This window comes from Aulonocara sp. 'chitande type north' Nkhata Bay, linkage group LG18 (genome assembly GCF_057382095.1).
Source record: "Aulonocara sp. 'chitande type north' Nkhata Bay isolate Kocher_YH1m ecotype deep benthic linkage group LG18, A_spYH_male_GT1.1, whole genome shotgun sequence".
Classification (NCBI taxonomy): domain Eukaryota; kingdom Metazoa; phylum Chordata; class Actinopteri; order Cichliformes; family Cichlidae; genus Aulonocara; species Aulonocara sp. 'chitande type north' Nkhata Bay.
Genome location: NC_141361.1, coordinates 34,812,301 through 34,830,992, shown reverse-complemented (window position 1 = coordinate 34,830,992; position 18,692 = coordinate 34,812,301). Strand labels below are relative to the sequence as shown.

At 45.4% G+C, this 18,692-nt stretch overlaps 1 protein-coding gene across 1 annotated transcript in view; it reads right to left on the bottom strand.

Annotated features, from left to right (window-relative positions):
- Window positions 1-18,692, bottom strand: part of myo15b (myosin XVB) — a 126,743-nt gene that overhangs the window by 63,079 nt on the left and 44,972 nt on the right. Inside the window, exons 15-16 of the mRNA XM_086273304.1 lie at window positions 18,388-18,513; window positions 18,234-18,311 (exon numbers count right to left, since the gene is read on the bottom strand). Coding sequence (XP_086129430.1) covers window positions 18,234-18,311; window positions 18,388-18,513 — 204 coding nt within the window. The remainder of the gene's footprint in view (window positions 1-18,233; window positions 18,312-18,387; window positions 18,514-18,692) is intronic.

Below are 18,692 nucleotides of genomic sequence, written 5' to 3'. Positions count from 1 at the left end.
ATGCCCTTTAAAAAAGAATTTAAGACTTTGTTGATATTTGGTTATAAACTAAAAGGATCCTGGAATAATATCTAGCATCTGATGAAAAAGAAAGGTGGGCAGTGAGTGAGGATAGACAGTGATGAGCATCAGAACATTTGGATGTTGACCACTTTTAAGGGTGCATTGTCTCTTTTAAGGAACAATAAGGTAAATATCAAACTAGCAATAAGATTGTTTACATTTATCTCTCAGTGCAGCCGACTTTAATCTGTTAAAATTAAATATCAGAAAACTGCTAATTTTATGGATGAACGTGTTGCAGCCAATTACTGTATAAAAGATGGAGGACACTGTTCCCATTACTCCTTACTTACTGTGCAAAACCAAAGCCAAAATGTCCCTGCAATCTTGCATTTTTGTATGGACAGTAGTGACTGGGGATACACTCAGTGTCAAACTCTCACCCACACACCCACAGGATGTGACCGTGAACAATTCTTCACAGCTGTGTTACTGCCATAGTCAGTTTTTATGAATAGTAAGTCACTATCCTTATTTTAGACAAAGATATGCCATCAGCAGCCCAGTTATTGTAAATATCAGAATTATTAGCAAATTGATTTTTTTCTTTTGAATTTTTGATATGAAACTGAGGATGATATAAAACAAACTGAAGATTTGAACAATACATCCATCCATTACAAACTCATAGCCTGGTAACACAGAAGTGAATCAAGCTTTGTTCATTTTATTTAATAGCATCACTTAGAATCTCCATTACTATCAAAAGCTACATCCACCTTGGGGAAAACAAAATAAGAAATCATTACTTGGCTCCATCACATTATTAGAACAATGACTGCATAAAAGATGGACAACATAGTTCTACTTCCTCCCATGGCATAAAAATGATGGCAAAATGTCCCATTTTGGGGGAGTCTGTGGAGTAGTGACTTGGGGTGGAGTTGCTGCGTTGAAGATGTCAGGGAGCTGCAAGTTAAATACTCTTAGAGCACAACTTGACAATGTTGTGCTGCAGGGTTATGGTATGGAACCAGCAGACCACAGAAAATGACATGGCACTTTAAATGGTGTAGTAGAAGGTCAGTAGGATGTTATTACTGACAGAGAAGGAGTTCAATTTTCTAAGGAGGTACATTGACTGGTGGAACTTTCTCAGGTTGACCTCAGAGTTGGGGAGAACCTCAGGTGGCTGTTGCAGATGGTCCCCAAGTACTTGTACTCCTTTATGATCCCTACAATGACCCATGGATAGTGATGAAGACAGCCACTACAGGCAGTAAGTTTGCCCACTAACAAAGAAATGATCAATTTATCATTTATGTATTTATTTTGCCTGTCCTGTCCAGCACTGTAGCAAACAGTATTATTGTCTGAAGGCCAAAAAAATGCCCAACAGATTTATTTTTCCAAGTGGACCAGAGGGAAAGAAAAAAAAGAGGTAACGAGTTGAGAAGGCTCCCAGTATCAGCTCGTTACCTGTAAAAAACACTCATGGGAGCTAGTAAGCTTGCTCATTGATTGCAGATCAAACACATATTTCCTTCATGAAAATGAGAATTCATTTATAACTTTTCTGAAAAACATTTTGCTAGATTTATTTGATATTGTTCTGTCTCTCACTGTTCAACAAACCTACCATTAAAATTATAGACTGATCATTTCTTTGTTAGTGGGCAAACTTACAAAATCAGCAGGGGTTCAAATCATTTTTCCCTGACTGTATATATTTTAAATATATAAATTTTCTAAATCTAACTGGGACTCGTGGTGACCGCGGTGTTCCAAGCCGAGACAAAAATGGACGTGTCCTCCTTACTGCAGCTGAACAAGACCAATGATGGGTCGAACACTTCCGCGATACTCTGAACCAACCTGAGCCACCCCAACGGTTCGAGGCCGAAGACCTGGCACCTTCCATGGATCTTCTTCCTGTCGATATCGGACAAATCAGCATCACTGAAGTCAAGACAGCGATCCGACTCCTCAAGAGTGGAAAGGCAGCAGGCCTGGACGAAATCCTCGCCGAAATGCTGAAGCATGGCGGACCCCATCTTGAAGCCGCCCTTACAAGACTCCTAAACGCCTGCTGGTCAACATCACATGTACCCGATGATTGGACAAAAGGCACCATCATCAAACTTCAAAAAAAAGGTGATTTGGGTGACTGTAACAACTGGCGGGGCATCACGTTGCTGTCGGTACCCAGGAAAGTGTTTTGCCTCGCTCTTCTGAATCGGCTACAACACGCAGTGAACGAACGATTGCGAGAAGAGCAGGCTGGGTTTCGGAGTGGCCGGTCATGCGTCGAGCAAATCTTCACCCTCCGCATGATCATTGAACAAACATTGGAATACCAAAGGAAGATTTCTATTAATTTCATTGACTTCGAGAAGGCTTTTGACAGCGTCCACCGGCCGACTCTATGGGCTATCCTACGCCACTATGAAGTCCCTCAGCAGTTTGTAGATGCCTTTCGTTGTCTCTACTCAAACTCCCGTTGCTGCGTCCGGACGGAGGACGGCTGCACAGATTTCTTCAAGATCAATACTGGCGTCCGACAAGGATGCGTGCTATCCCCTTTCCTCTTCCTGTTGGTAATTGACTTCAAATCAAATCAAATCAAATCAAATCACTTTTATTGTCACATCACATGTGCAGGCACACTGGCACAGCACATGCGAGTGAAATTCTTGTGTGCGAGCCCCACAAGCAACAGAGATGTGCAAACACAACAACACAAACGAGCAAAATACAAGAATGGCCAACCTGAAACTAATAAATATATGTACAATATATAATAGTGTATGCATTTCTGGATGTGTATACTAAATATTTTCCTACGTGTGTGTGTGTGTGTGTGTGTGTGTGTGTGTGTGTGTGTGTGTGTGTGTATACACATTTTTACAAATTAAATAGTAAAAAAAATAATAATAATAATAATAATAATAATAAGATATATAAAATATACAGAGTTGAATATGTGCAAAACAAGTGGCATTTATATACAGTGTGGAGTGCATAATGTTGAAGTTCCAGTAGTGAAGCTGAGGTGTCTATGAAGTGTTCAGCAGTCTGATGGCCTGGTGGAAGAAGCTGTCTCTCAGTCTGCTGGTACGGGACCGGATGCTGCAGAACCTCCTTCCTGATGGAAGCAGTCTGAACAGTTTATGGCTGGGGTGACTGGAGTCCTTGATGATCCTCCCCGCTTTCCTCAGGCACCGCTTCCTGTAGATGTCTTGGAGGGAGGGAAGCTCACCTCCAATTATCCGTTCAGAGCACCGCACTACTCGCTGGAGAGCTTTGCAGTTGTAGGCGGTGCTGTTGCCATACCAGGTGGTGATGCATCCAGTGAGGATGCTCTCAATGGCACAGTGATAGAAGGTCCTGAGGATGCGGGGGCTCATGCCGAATCTTTTCAGTCTCCTGAGAAAGAAGAGGCGCTGCTGCGCCTTCTTCACTGTTTTGTTTGTGTGTACTGACCACGTAAGATCCTCAGCCAGATGTACTCCAAGGAACCGGAAGCTGCTCACTCTCTCCACAGCAGCGCCGTTGATGGTGATGGGGGTGTGTACTTCTCTGCACCTCCGGAAGTCCACTATCAACTCCTTTGTCTTTGCGACGTTGAGGGTGAGATGGTTGTCTTGACACCAGTGGGTCAGGGCGCTGACCTCCTCCCTGTAAGCCGTCTCATCACCGTTGGTGATAAGACCCACCACTGTAGTGTCGTCCGCAAACTTCACAATGATGTTGGAGCTGTTAGTGGCTGTGCAGTCGTAGGTGTAGAGTGAGAGGGCTCAGTACACACCCCTGTGGAGCACCAGTGTTCAGTGTGATGGGGGATGAGGTGATGCTGCCCAGTCTGACCACCTGGCGTCTGTCAGACAGGAAGCTAAGGATCCAGCTGCAGAGGGAGCTGCTCAGTCCTAGATCCTGCAGTTTCCTGTCCAGCTTCGAGGGAACGATGGTATTGAATGCTGAGCTGTAATCTACAAACAGCATTCTCACATACGTGTCTCTCTTCTCCAGGTGTGACAGGGCAGTGTGTAGTGTCAGGGCTATGGCATCATCAGTGGACCTGTTGTGGCGGTATGCAAACTGTAGAGGGTCCAGTGAGTCGGGTAGTGCAGAGCAGATGAAGTCCCTGACCAGCTTCTCGAAGCATTTGCTTACGATGGGGGTCAGGGCTACAGGTCGCCAGTCGTTCAATGAGGAGATGGTGGAGGATTTGGGTACAGGGACGATGGTGGCCATTTTGAAGCAGGCTGGGACTACAGACAGAGAGAGGGAAAGGTTGAAGATGTGCGTGAACACTCCAGCCAGCTGAGCCGCGCATGACTTGAGGACGCGGCCTGGGAATCCCGTCCGGACCAGTAGCTTTGCGTGCGTTCACCTTCCTGAAGCACCTCCGCACATCCTCCTCAGACACAGTGTGCGCACTGACGTCATCCGCGGTGCGCACACTGTCCGGTCTCATGGTGTTCGCTGCGTCGAATCTAGCGTAGAATACGTTTAGATCCTCACACAGAGAGGCCGTGGTCTGCGGTGTGCTGGTTTTCCCTCTAAAGTCTGTGATCGTGTTTAGTCCCTGCCACATACTCCGAGGGTTGTCAAACTGTTGCTCCACCCTGTCCCTGTACTCACGTTTGGCTGCTTTGATCGTCTTCCGGAGTTGGTAATGTGCGTGTTTGTAGTCCGATGTGTTCGCGGAGGCAAAGGCGGTGTTCCGTGCCGCCAGTGCCGCGCGAACATCTCCGTTAATCCAGGGTTTTTGATTTGGGAAGGATTTAACTGTTCTGGATGGGACGACATCTTCCACGCATTTCCTGATAAATCCACAGACTGAGTCTGTGTACTCATCAATGTCTCTGGCGGCCACGTGAAACATTTCCCAGTCCGCGTGATCAAAACAGTCCCACAGCGCGGACTCCGATTGGTCCGTCCAACAGTGCACCGCCCTCCGGGTTGGAGCTTCCTGTTTCAGCTTCTGCCTGTAGGCGGGCAGGAGCAGGATGGAGCAGTGATCTGATTGGCCGAATGGGGCGCGGGGGAGGGCTTTGTACGCATCCCGGAAAGAGGTGTAACAGTGGTCGAGTAGCCGGTTTCCACGTGTGTTAAAAAGGATGTGTTGATGGAGTTTTGGTGAGACTTTCTTCAGGTTTCCCTTATTAAAGTCTCCGGCTGTGATAAACGCTGCCTCTGGGTGTGCGGTTTCCTCACTGCTGATCGCGCTGTACAGTTCCCTGAGTGCACGGTCAGTGTCGGCTTGTGGGGGTATGTAAACAGCCGTAATAATCACTGCTGTAAATTCCCTCGGTAGCCAGAATGGCCGGCACTTAATCATCAGGTACTCCAGGTCCGGTGAGCAGAAGGATTTGACCGGGTGCACGTTCGCATAATCACACCAGCTGTTGTTGATCATGAAACATACACCACCGCCTCTGCTTTTCCCAGTAAGATCCTGTGACCTGTCCGCACGATGCACGGAGAACCCCGGCAGTTGTATTGCGGAGTCCGGTACTTTGTCCGATAGCCAGGTTTCTGTGAGGCAGATCACGCAGCAGTCCCGCATCTCTCGCTGGAATGAGATCCGTGCCCGAAGCTCGCACAGCTTGTTCTCCAGAGACTGCACATTAGCCAGTAATAAACTGGGTAACGGTGGTCTGTAAGTGCGCCGTCTCAGTCGAACCAGAACGCCAGATCTTCTCCCTCTGCGTCGGCGTTTGCGGCCTCCAGGGCCAGAGAACAAAGGCGTCTCAGGTGAGATGAATGGGGGGTCTGCAAACGGAGCGTCCGTGTTGCAAAACTTGAACTCCGGAAAGTTATAAGAAAGACCGTCTTTTATGTCCAGTAAGGTTTGTCGGTCGTACACAAGGAGACAAGTGCTGCTCGTGAAAAAATAAAGGAAAAGTAAAATTAAACACAGAAGAAAGCCGTTGCTTGGGGGAGCTCGCGACGAGGCTGCCATACTCGGCGCCATCTTATCTTATCTTCATCATGCGACGATCAGTTGACCAAGCTGGCATCGGTGTGCCCTGGCACGAAGCGCGTAATCTCACTGACTTGGACTTCGCAGATGACATCGGCCTGCTGGGCTCGACTCAGGAAGACCTCCAAAAGTTGACCGCGGCCCTGCAGAGGGAGGCGACGAAAGTTGGATTAAGAATCAGCGCCAAAAAAACCAAGGTACTCCGAGTTGGCTATGCATGTGCCCGCATTCCTGTCATGATCAACCAACAACGTGCTGTAGAGGTAGAGAATTTTACATATCTTGGCAGCATCATCTCGAATGACGGGGTCTCTGATCGGGATGTCGACGCCAGAGTAGGGAAGGCAGTTGGTGTCCTGCAACGTCTCCAACCTATTTGGACTACTGAACTCTATCGTCTTCCCTACTGCACTTTACGCTAGTGAAACCTGCCGCTCAACAAGTGCAATTATTCAACACCTGAACGTGCTTCAACAACGTGGCCTGCGGCGAATCCTGAGAATTTCCTACCGGGACCGAATAACAAATGAGGAGGTCCTACGAAGAGCAGGCACCCGCCCATTAGCCGATGTTGTTGCAGAAAGGCGCTTCCGCTTTGCGGGCCATATTTTACGCCTACCCCCTCATCGCCCAGCTAAGATTGCCATGACATGGCGTCCACGCACTGGCAAGCGAAAGCAAGGCCGACCAAAGACCACATGGCGTCGAACATTCATGGACGATCTGAGAACTGTCGACATTGCCTGGGACGAAGCTGAAGCAGTTGCTGCTGACCGACATCGATGGAGAACACTAGCTGCCCGATGCACCGCCCGGCGTAGGAGGAACTAAGTCTAAGTCTAAGTCTAATTTTCTAAAGGACTGAAATAGCATCATTATGTAAAAGTCAAGAGCGTCCGTGCCTGTCCAGGGATAATCTGAAGTACTTCTAATATTACACAAAACGAGGTTTATTATCTTTATAAAGTTGTGGGCTTTTCTGGAGCGGGTATATGTTGGAGGTCTGAAGAAGATTGAACTTCAGTCCTCCAAATTTTTCTGACATGATGTCTGTCTCATTTGGTCAACAGAACATCTGGCACAGGACAAATGTGATGAAAGGAGGAGGTTTCTGCAAACATCTTGCTTCTCCCTTACTTGTCTTTCCTCAGGATGGATGTTGCTGTAATGTGATATAATAATATCTGCATCCTGTTGTTAAATGAAAAAGACAAATTACACTTCTATCATTTATAAATCGAACTCTTCATGTCACCAGGCTGGAGAATAGTCTGAATGTATAATGGATGTAAAACTGTTTAAATCTATTTTATATCCTGTTTTATAACTTTTTTTTTAAGTTCTGAGACAGAGTCCAGCCCCTCTTCTGGAGACTGGCCCCAGAGCCCAAGCCATGCGTTGAGGTGAGGCCAGTACCAGGAGAGGATGCTTTAAGTGCATATGGTTATGCATAGCAGATGTTGACAGATGTTTGATATATATATGTTTGATATATATATATATTCACCTTGGTTTCATCTGCAGTACTGACTGTAAAATGCTTCCACATAGCAACACTCTTTTCTATTTGATTGCCCAAATCCATGTGGGGAGTTTCAGCTAAGTTAATGAGTGACGGGAAGCTATGCTAATTAGTCTATAGCCTACATCTTGCTGTCTGCAAAACGAACTTAAACTAAGTTAAACGTACCATATAACTCCCACAAGTGCATAAAATTCGACACAACTACACAAACATCATTTTAGGTTTTTAAACCGAATGTAAACGTTACTCTGTCAACAGCCTATTTGTAAATTACTGAGCAACAGAGCTACGTAACAGAACGAACATGCGAGCACCCGACTGCAGTCGTCAGTGATGCAGGGCAATGGAAAAATCTCCCGATCTTTGCGAAAGTTATAAACTGCCTCCGGAACCCAGTTAAGGTACAAAAAAATCTATTCAACAAAAATAGTGATGCAGTTCAGCCTTTATTCGCTCAGCCGAGCCTCTCTGTTGCTGTGTGGAACAGCCCGTGTCAGTCACCTCTTTCACACGTCACTCACTCATCTGGGCATGCACTGCGGTCTCATAAGGAAACTCAGCTTTTTGATATAAAGTTTTTCTTGTTCCCGAATAGAAATATTTTTTAAAGTATTTGTTCGAAAGAACTATTTGTAAAAAACACGTTATTTGTGCTTTTCCAAATACCGTATTCGGGTTCGGCTCCACCCCTTCCTGGCTCACAATGCACCCGTCCCCTACAGTGCCTCCTGGACAAACCAGATGCTCGCCCTTGAGCACCCTCCCCGGGCTTGGCTCCAGGGCAGGGCCCCGGTAACCCGATGTTCTTCTCAGAGGGGTCTTCTGAATCACTCTTTGTCTGGTCCCTCACCCAGGACCAATTTGGCATGGGAGATCCTACCAAAAGCCCTCAGCCCTTGTGTGTCCCTGGGATCCCTGGGACACACAAACCCATCCAGCACGATAAGGTAGCGATTCGCGGAGGGGAACTTAAGAGTCATACACTTTAAAGTCTTATTTTTTTAAATAATTCTTGTCTTTACATTTCCACATGTCCTGTCAAAACCAGACTAGCTCCTGTTTCAAAGTCGTCCCCCTGGATAAATGACAGCATTCTCTGTCTAAAGCGTTGTTGTCATAAAGTTGAGCGATCATTTAAAGGACCTTTTAGTTTCTTTTTACACTTTTACACTTCAGTTCGAGATGCGAGGCCTGCCTATTTCTCAGACCTAGTTTGAAAGAGCAGAGGTAACCCCAAGGTGTTATTTGACACCATTAGTGATATTGTTGCTAATGCTCCACCTGCTGTCCCAATTTCCTTCAAATGAAGATTGTGAAATTTTCTTTCTTTGTTGAAAAAAATCAGTAATGTGAGGAGCAATAGTTCTCCTTCTGTGTCTCTGTTCTCTGCTCCAACTCAAGCTAGACCTGTTATTTTAGAAAGACTTTTACCTGTGTCCTTAGTTAGACTGAGTTAGTCAAATTAGTTGATTTGATGAAAGCATCCTCCTGCTCTCTTGATATTTTACCTGGATCTTTGTTTAAAAATGTCTTTCAGTCTATCCGTCCCTGTGTGCTTACAGTTGTTACCTCATTGGTTTCTGGTCAGGTCCCTGCTCTCATTCACCCACTGTTAAAAAACCCCCAAGGTTGACGCTTCTCTGCTTAGCAGTTTTGAACCAATTTCAGAACTACCATTCATCGCTAAGATGTTAGAAAAGGTTGTGGCTAAGCAGCTTATAGCTGTTCTGGATGAAGCATTCTGGATAAATTCCCATCTGGCTTTCGTAGAGCTTATTCTACTGAAACTGCACTTCTTAGAGTCTCAAGCGACATCTTGATTAGACGTGTTGCAGGAGAATGCTCTGTTTTGCTGATGTTGGACCTGACCTCTGCCTTTGATACTGTTGACCATCACATTCTGCTAGATGGGCTGAGACACTGGGTGGTATTATCAGGGTCTGCTTTGGACTGGTTTGCATCTTATTTGTGTGAACCTCGGAGGAACCTCGTTGTGACTTTTGACTCAGCTCTGATTTTGGACGTGCGTGCTAAATCTCTGGTTTGCTCCTGTTTTTATCACTTGAGAAATACTGCTGACTCCCATTGTGTCACGCTCAGAACTGGAAATTGTCATACATGCATTTGTTTCATCTTGTTTGGAGTATTGTAATTCTTTGTTCACTTGTTTATGTAACCTCCTTGGAACGTCTGCAGGTTGTTCAGAATGCTGCTGCAAACCTTCTGGCCAAGTCTTCCTAGTACTCTCATGTCCCACCCCTGCTGATCCAGCTGCACTGGCTCCCCATTAAATTCAGAGTCCACGTTAATTAATGACTTTGAAATTTAGAGCTCTGCATGGACAAGCACTAACATACATCAGAGATCTTTTACAGCCATACATCCCCAGCAGGTCACTGAGATCATGTGATCAGGGCTTGCTGGTTTTCAAACATACAAGGCTGAAAACGAAAGTTGACAGAGCTTTTGTAACAGACTCTGGAACTCTCTCCCTTTGAGCCTGAAATCTGTGGACTCGGTGGTCTCTTTTCTTTTTTTGGTTAATTTTCTTTCTTTTTTTTAAAAAAAAACTACAAGTTTCTCTGGTGATAGATTCTTAAAATCTTCCAACAAGATTAACTGGCGAAGAGATTCTTGAAGTGAAGAGAGTCTCTCTTCACTTCTCTTGAAGTAGCCCACTTGTCTATAAGATCTCCCTTCTCAGATGTAAACTTAACATATGTTTGACCATTTGGTGTTCACTCACTCTGCGGTAGAGTATCACTTCCTGTTCCTGCTCAAACACAGTGGTGTTTCTGAGTAACTTATTTGCTTAGCAATTTAATTAACAACTTTCAAATACATTCTTCTTTCATAGTATAATCTTCACGTGCTTCATCCGAAGCACACTTTCTGTGTACTCACTACCTAATTTATAGCCAAAGCATTCACTCACTGTCTCTGTACTGTTTCGCTAGCTTAGCTTAGCTCGTAGCCGACTCGTTAGCACCATGGCTACTTCACCTGTCCCTCCTGCACTTTCTTGCTCATTGTGTCAGATGTTTAGTTACTCCTCGCCCTCCTTTAGCAGTAATGATATCTGTAACAAATGTAGCATATTTGCAGCTCTGGAGGCCAGGATTACTGAATTGGAGACTCGGCTTCGCACCCTTCATTCACCCATAGCTAGCCAGGCCCCTGTAGCTGGTGCAGCCGAAGATAGCGTAGGCCCCGCTAGCTGTTCCCCGGCAGACCCCAAGCAGCTGGGGAAAGAGGGCTGCTTTCCCTGGGTCAACACACCTGAATCAAATGATTAGTTCATTACCAGCCTTCTGGAGAACTACAAGGCATGTTGAGGAGGTAATTTAGCCATTTGAATCAGCTGTGTTGGATCAAGGATGCATCTAAAACTGGCAGGACACCGGCCCTCGAGGCCTGGAGTTGCCCACCCCTGATGTAGGGTCTACCTTACAATATACAGGGAGTGCAGAATTATTAGGCAAGTTGTATTTTTGAGGAATAATTTTATTATTGAACAACAACAATGTTCTCAATGAACCCAAAAAACTCATTAATATCAAAGCTGAATGTTTTTGGAAGTAGTTTTTAGTTTGTTTTTAGTTTTAGCTATTTTAGGGGGATATCTGTGTGTGCAGGTGACTATTACTGTGCATAATTATTAGGCAACTTAACAAAAAACAAATATATACCCATTTCAATTATTTATTTTTACCAGTGACACCAATATAACATCTCCACATTCACAAATATACATTTCTGACATTCAAAAACAAAACAAAAACAAATAAGCGACCAATATAGCCACCTTTCTTTGCAAGGACACTCAAAAGCCTGCCATCCATGGATTCTGTCAGTGTTTTGATCTGTTCACCATCAACATTGCGTGCAGCAGCAACCACAGCCTCCCAGACACTGTTCAGAGAGGTGTACTGTTTTCCCTCCTTGTAAATCTCACATTTGATGATGGACCACAGGTTCTCAATGGGGTTCAGATCAGGTGAACAAGGAGGCCATGTCATTAGTTTTTCTTCTTTGATACCCTTTCTTGCCAGCCACGCTGTGGAGTACTTGGACACGTGTGATGGAGCATTGTCCTGCATGAAAATCATGTTTTTCTTGAAGGATGCAGACTTCTTCCTGTACCACTGCTTGAAGAAGGTGTCTTCCAGAAACTGGCAGTAGGACTGGAAGTTGAGCTTGACTCCATCCTCAACCCGAAAAGGCCCCACAAGCTCATCTTTGATGATACCAGCCCAAACCAGTACTCCACCTCCACCTTGCTGGCGTCTGAGTCGGACTGGAGCTCTCTGCCCTTTACCAATCCAGCCACGGGCCCATCCATCTGGCCCATCAAGACTCACTCTCATTTCATCAGTCCATAAAACCTTAGAAAAACCAGTCTTGAGATATTTCTTGGCCCAGTCTTGACGTTTCAGCTTGTGTATCTTGTTCAGTGGTGGTCGTCTTTCAGCCTTTCTTACCTTGGCCATGTCTCTGAGTATTGCACACCTTGTGCTTTTGGGCACTCCAGTGATGTTGCAGCTCTGAAATATGGCCAAACTGGTGGCAAGCGGCATCTTGGCAGCTGCATGCTTGACTTTTCTCAGTTCATGGGCAGTTATTTTGCGCCTTGGTTTTTCCACACGCTTCTTGCGACCCTGTTGACTATTTTGAATGAAACGCTTGATTGTTCGATGATCACTGTTGTGTTTACATACACTGCTAAGATGGTGAAGGGTTGCTTACAAGGGGGACTGAATATGAACATATACTCAGTTACCAGTAGGGGGCTCTGTGACTAAGGATGATGGAAGGAGAGAAGAAGTGAAGTGTATGGTGAGATGTAAAATGGCGAACTACTGCTGAATATATACGTTCCATTACAAACCAAGCCGTCTCCGTTCTTCTGTCAAAACACCACAAATTGGCGACGAGGATGAGTGCATCAGTTCCGAGTCCACCATCTTTTCTTCCACATGTGGGTGAGCCGCCGATTCCATTTACTACATGGCGGAAAATATTCGACAATTACATGCTAGTAATCAATGCCACGGGAGACGCATGGCCGGATGCTAGGAAACGCGCTGTTTTGCTACACTGCTTGGGCCCGGAGGGACAGCGGTTATTCTACACGTTACCGGAGCAAGGTGATACATATGCTGACGCCATGAGCACACTGGAGAAGCACTTTGTGCCGAAAGTGAATGTCGTGGCGTGCCGTCATACATTCAGACAGCGTATTCAACGAGCGGATGAGACTGTTTCTCAGTATGTGGTGGCTCTGAGAGCATTAGCTTCATCTTGTAACTTTGGACAAATGGAAAGTGAAATGATAAGAGATCAGTTGATCTCCAATGCTCATCTCAGCGCTGTGAAAGACAAACTGTTACTGGAGGATGAACTCACACTGGATAAGGCTCTAACTATTGCGAGCCAGGTAGAAGCAGCAGTCAAAAACGCTACTCTACTCTCCACACCCGGCTCGTGTCCGACCGCGCCTGTTCAGACAGTCGACGCGGCAAATTCCCACTCTCACCAGAGGAGAGGACCTCGCCCCGCTAAAGGCTGCACTCCAGACCAACGCAAACGGGGAGGTTCAAAGCAGCAGCAGCGGAAGTGCTTCAGGTGTGGTTCTCACAAGCACTTAGCTAATGATAAAAACTGCCCGGCTGCTTCTTCAAAATGCAATAACTGCGGGAAAAAGGGACATTTTGCCAAGGTATGTAAGTCGTCAGTCAGTGAAGTGAGAGAAGTAGTGGTTCCAGAATTGGCAGTACTGTGCGTGCAAGATGCTAAAATGATGGCAGCTATTCAAGATAAGCTTACCTGCACTGTCGACATTGAAACTGTACAAGGTGGCTCTAAGACAGTAGAGCTGATAGTAGACACTGGAGCTTCTGTGTCTATTCTGCCAGAAACTATCTACAGACAGTATTTTGCAGACTGTTCACTGGTGCGACCTAAAGTCAAACTAGTTACTTATGCTAAAGATGAGTTGGCTGTGATGGGTTGTCTGCCTGCATCAGTTGCACTGCATGCACAGAATGAAAAAGTTCCTGCTTCCTTCTACATTGTCAAAGCTGGTTCCCCGCTATTAGGCCTCGACCTCATTAGAGCACTGAACGTCTGGATCGTCGGAGGCAAAGTGGACCGTATTCAGGATGAAACTGCAGATGAGCCGGATTCGTCTAACCAGAAGTCTGCTGTGTACAATGTTGATCCTATTCCACCAGCTCAACTTGGATGTGTTAAAGGGTTCATCCATAAAGTACAGGTAAACAACAATGTGCGGCCTGTACGCCAAAAGCTGAGACGCCTGCCATTAAGTGTACGTACAGAGGTGTCAGCAGAACTCTCTCGCTTACTCAAAGCTGGCATAATTGAAAGGATCGATGCAGCTGAGTGGGTGAGTCCTTTGGTCGTGGCCAGAAAGCGAAAAAAGGAGTTTAGACTGTGTGTTGACCTTCGTGAACCCAATAAGAGCATTATTGCTGACTGCCATCCTCTTCCTCATATGGAGGATCTGTTTTCTGACTTGGCAGGTGCCACTCACTACAGCCAGATTGACCTCAGCTCAGCATACCACCAATTACCTTTGCATCCGGAGAGCCGCAAGCTGACTGCTTTCATCACTCATGAGGGACTGTTCCAGTTCACACGTGTCCCATTTGGCCTAGCATCAGCACCTTCGGCGTTCCAGAAAATGATGCAAACGGTCCTGAAAGATCTGCCTGGTGTTCGCAACTACTTGGATGACATCATCGTCTACGGAACATCAAAGGAGGTGCATGATACACGCCTGCAAGCTGTTCTCCAACGTCTCAGAGATGTCGGCCTGCAGATTAATGCTGGGAAAAGTTCCTTCTGCCAGTCACACATCACATTCCTGGGCCATGTAATCTCAAAGGAAGGCCTACGTCCAAGCCAACATCACCTTACTGCTATTGCCGAGGCTCCTGCTCCAAAGGATATGGCTGCATTGCGCTCGTTCCTGGGTTTGTCATCCTGGTTCAGTAAATTTATTCCAGATTATGCTACACTGGTGGAACCACTGCGACAGTTGCTGAAAACAGACATCAAAGTTGAACTCCAGTGGAACGAGGCAGCGCGTGAGAGCTTCAGTGACCTGAAAAAACTCCTTCTGGAAAGTCCCGCACTTGCCGTCTATGACCCTGACTTACCTGCTTTTATCACCACAGACGCATCAGACTATGGGCTAGGCGCTGTGTTGACACAGTTACACCCAGATCAAGTGGAGCGGGTTGTGGCGTTCGCCTCCCGAACACTGTCTCCTGCTGAAAGAAAGTACTCCACCACAGAAAAGGAGGCGTTAGCCTGTGTCTGGGCGGTGGAAAGATGGCGTACATATGTATGGGGCCGCAGATTCACACTTCGTACTGACCACCAAGCTCTTACTACCCTTCTCAGCACCAAAGGTATGAACAGAGCGGGCATGAGAATCGCACGATGGTCTGCAAGGCTGATGTGTTTTCAGTATGATGTGCAGTACCGTCCTGGTGTTCAGAATGTCATCGCAGACTGCCTCTCACGGGTTCCCCTGATGTACTCCAGCACTGACATTGATGCTGAAAAAGACCTTCTCTTGGAGATAGCTGAAGTTTCTCCTCTCTTGACAGCGACACCGTTGACGGATTTTAAAGCTGAATGTGAGGACTGCCCTGACCTTTCTCTGCTGCAACAGGTTATCCGCTCAGGTTGGCCTAAGGTGAAAAGGTCTCTCCCACCTGAGATACAGCCGTATTTCCTGGTGCGACATGAACTTGCTGTGGAATCACCGTTGGTTTTCCGGGGGACACGTCTGGTGGTCCCAAGGTCCCTGCGGGAAAAGGTGATATGCCTCGCACACGAAGGTCACCAGGGCATAGTTCGCACAAAGCAGCAGCTCAGAGAGCTTTACTGGTGGCCATGCATGGATACTCAAGTCCATGCAATTCTGTCATCGTGCTCAGTCTGTCAATTGTGTGACAAAACGGCCAAAACTGCTCCTACTCCCTTACAGCCGGTTCAGTTTCCAGATGGTCCCTTTCAGCATGTGGCCGTTGACATTGTTGGACCTTTTGACCGCGGGTCGCAGGACTGCAGGTTTGCCATCACACTGGTCGATTACTTCAGCAAATGGCCAGAAGTAGCCTTTACTTCATCAGCTACTACAGACACTGGGATTAGGTTCTTGTCTTCAGTTTTTGCACGGGAGGGAAACCCTTGTGAGCTTACCACAGATAATGGACCACAATTCACTTCATCTGCCTTTGCTGATTTCCTGAAGGAAAGGGGCATCAAGCACATCAGAACAAGTGTGTATCACCCTCAAGCGAACGGGTGTGTTGAAAGATTCAACAGAGTGCTGAAGGACTGCACAGGTGTCCCAGAAGCTGTGGAAGCCCGCCGTGACAGAGATGCTACAGAATTACCGTGCTACAGCTCATGCAACGACTGGAGCAGCTCCGTTCCAGCTTCTCAGAGGGAGACCCATGAGAACAAAGCTAAATGTCCTGCCGTTTCCCAAAGACACAGGACAGTATGACCAATGCAGGGCCAGAGTCTCTCACCAGCAACGTAAGAGTAAACGCTACACTGATGCAAAGAGGGGGGCAAAACCTCCCCAGCTTGTGGTCGGTGACAGGGTGCGGATACGTAAACCTTTCCGAGTGGGGAAGGGAGAGAGACAGTTCACTGATCCACTGTCAGTGCAGCAACAGACTGGACTGAGCACCTTCATCTTGAGTGATGGAAAGAGATGGAATGCAGCCCGTCTCTCACTCTGCCGCGCAGAGAATGCTGAGCCGTTGCAGGCTGGTGACGAGGTTGAAAATAACACAAGAGAAACTCCTAAAAGACCTTCTGTTCCTAACAGACCGAGACAGTTACCAGCTTGGACCAAGGATTATGTTATGAAATGAGTTTAAAAAAAAAAAAATGAAAAGAAAAAAAAGTGAAAAAAACACGCTTGAGCTGTTGGGTGCTAATGTTAAGTTCCATACTGCTAGTTCTGAGGTCCAAGTATAATAGAGGATTGATTTACTGTGATTTATTTGTGAGTTTTGTGACTTAAGGTTGTTAAGTTACTACAGTAACCTTAACGGTACAAGTATTCATTATAAAGGACTATTTAGGCACCATAACAAGATTGTATGTTAAGATCACGGGTATAGTTCAAACACCCAGTAATGTTATAAGTGAAATAGGTATTGAAAATGCTGTCTGGTTGCAAAGTTTACTACTGATAATGTTCTGTGCAAATAGTAATGTTGCCATGCTAAGTAAGTATTACTGAGGTAGTAGAATTCTGTGAGAATGAGGAGAGATGTTGTGTTTACATACACTGCTAAGATGGTGAAGGGTTGCTTACAAGGGGGACTGAATATGAACATATACTCAGTTACCAGTAGGGGGCTCTGTGACTAAGGATGATGGAAGGAAAGAAGAAGTGAAGTGTATGGTGAGATGTAAAATGGCGAACTACTGCTGAATATATACGTTCCATTACAAACCAAGCCATCTCCGTTCTTCTGTCGAAACACCACAATCACGCTTCAGAAGCTTTGCAATTTTGAGACTGCTGCATCCCTCTGCAAGATATCTCACTATTTTTGACTTTTCTGAGCCTGTCAAGTCCTTCTTTTGACCCATTTTGCCTAAAGGAAAGGACGTTGCCTAATAATTATGCACACCTGATATAGGGTGTTGATGTCATTAGACCACACCCCTTCTCATTACAGAGATGCACATCACCTAATATGCTTAATTGGTAGTAGGCTTTCGAGCCTATACAGCTTGGAGTAAGACAACATGCATGAAGAGGATGATGTGGACAAAATACTCATTTGCCTAATAATTCTGCACTCCCTGTAAAGCGCCTTGAGGCGACTGTTGTTGTGATTTGGCGCTATATAAATAAAATTGAATTGAATTGAATTGAAGAATTCGCTTCCTCCTTTAAATGTGAGACACCTAGATCAACAGAAGGAGCATCATCATCACAAACATCAGGATTAGTCAGGATATTTAACTCAACTAATTTTTCTAAGATAGTACTCATAATTTTTTTCTTCACCGGAATATGAAAGTGGGCTTCAATGCTCAACAACGACACAACTCCACTTTCTCATAACTTGGAGCATGAATGAAATCTTGTAAATCAAAACCAATACTTAAATACAAGGCACTATACAACATTGTATCAAACAAACGAGTTGTCCACAGCTCTGGAAAAGAGATCCTGGATGAGCCCCCACTTGTGTTACGCCTCCTCATTGACAGGAGGGGGTAACACAACAACTCCAATAAGTCAGTATAAGTGTTGTAGCAGATTAGAGTTATTTGTGAGAAATACGTAATTTCCCAAAAAACAGTATAATAACTATAATTCAGAATAATGGCATTTTACTAAAGTTCACATGCGTGTGAAGGCAGACAGACACACACACAATGGAAAAATCAGGAAACATGGAACAGTACACAAACGACAGTGTCTCCAGGGTACCTTAAAAAGGAATGAGCATGACTATAAGCAGCCTATGTCGATCATTATGCAAAAATTAACTATGAGCCAGAATTTTCTTCTTTTTGTTAAAACTTTTTTTTTCATTTATATTCAACTTACTCTTAGCTGCTGTGTGATTTCTCTACAAGTAGAGAGTAGCCATACTTGGGTAGTATATACACCCTGTTTGACTCCAATGTCACGTGGTTTACCTTACTGCGACTCCTGGCAAATAGCTCCACCACTTCTGTCCTAAACTGGTCGTGGTTCTTATTCAGGAAATGATGAACCTGGAAAAAGATGGTTACATTATTTTTTTAAATTAAACATTAATACGCACACTGTATATAACAGGGTGGTCAATACCTGATAAGTGACAGGTCCAGCATAGTGGTAAATAGTGAAGACTGGCAAAGGGTTCCTGGGCTTGGCATAGTAGGGGCTGTTTCCATGATGGTAGTGGCACTTCTGGAGGAATGTGTGGTCAGTGGCCTGTCAGGGACATACCCCCACAACCATCCCAGAAGAACAATTATGCTTTACTTTAAAGTTAAAACAACAACAACACAGAGATGTAGAGAAAAAGGAAAAAGCACTAGAGATTGTGTACAAAAGATAGGAGCACCTTGAAACATGAAGCTAATGTGAATGCCTTTTTACCTGGATTCTTT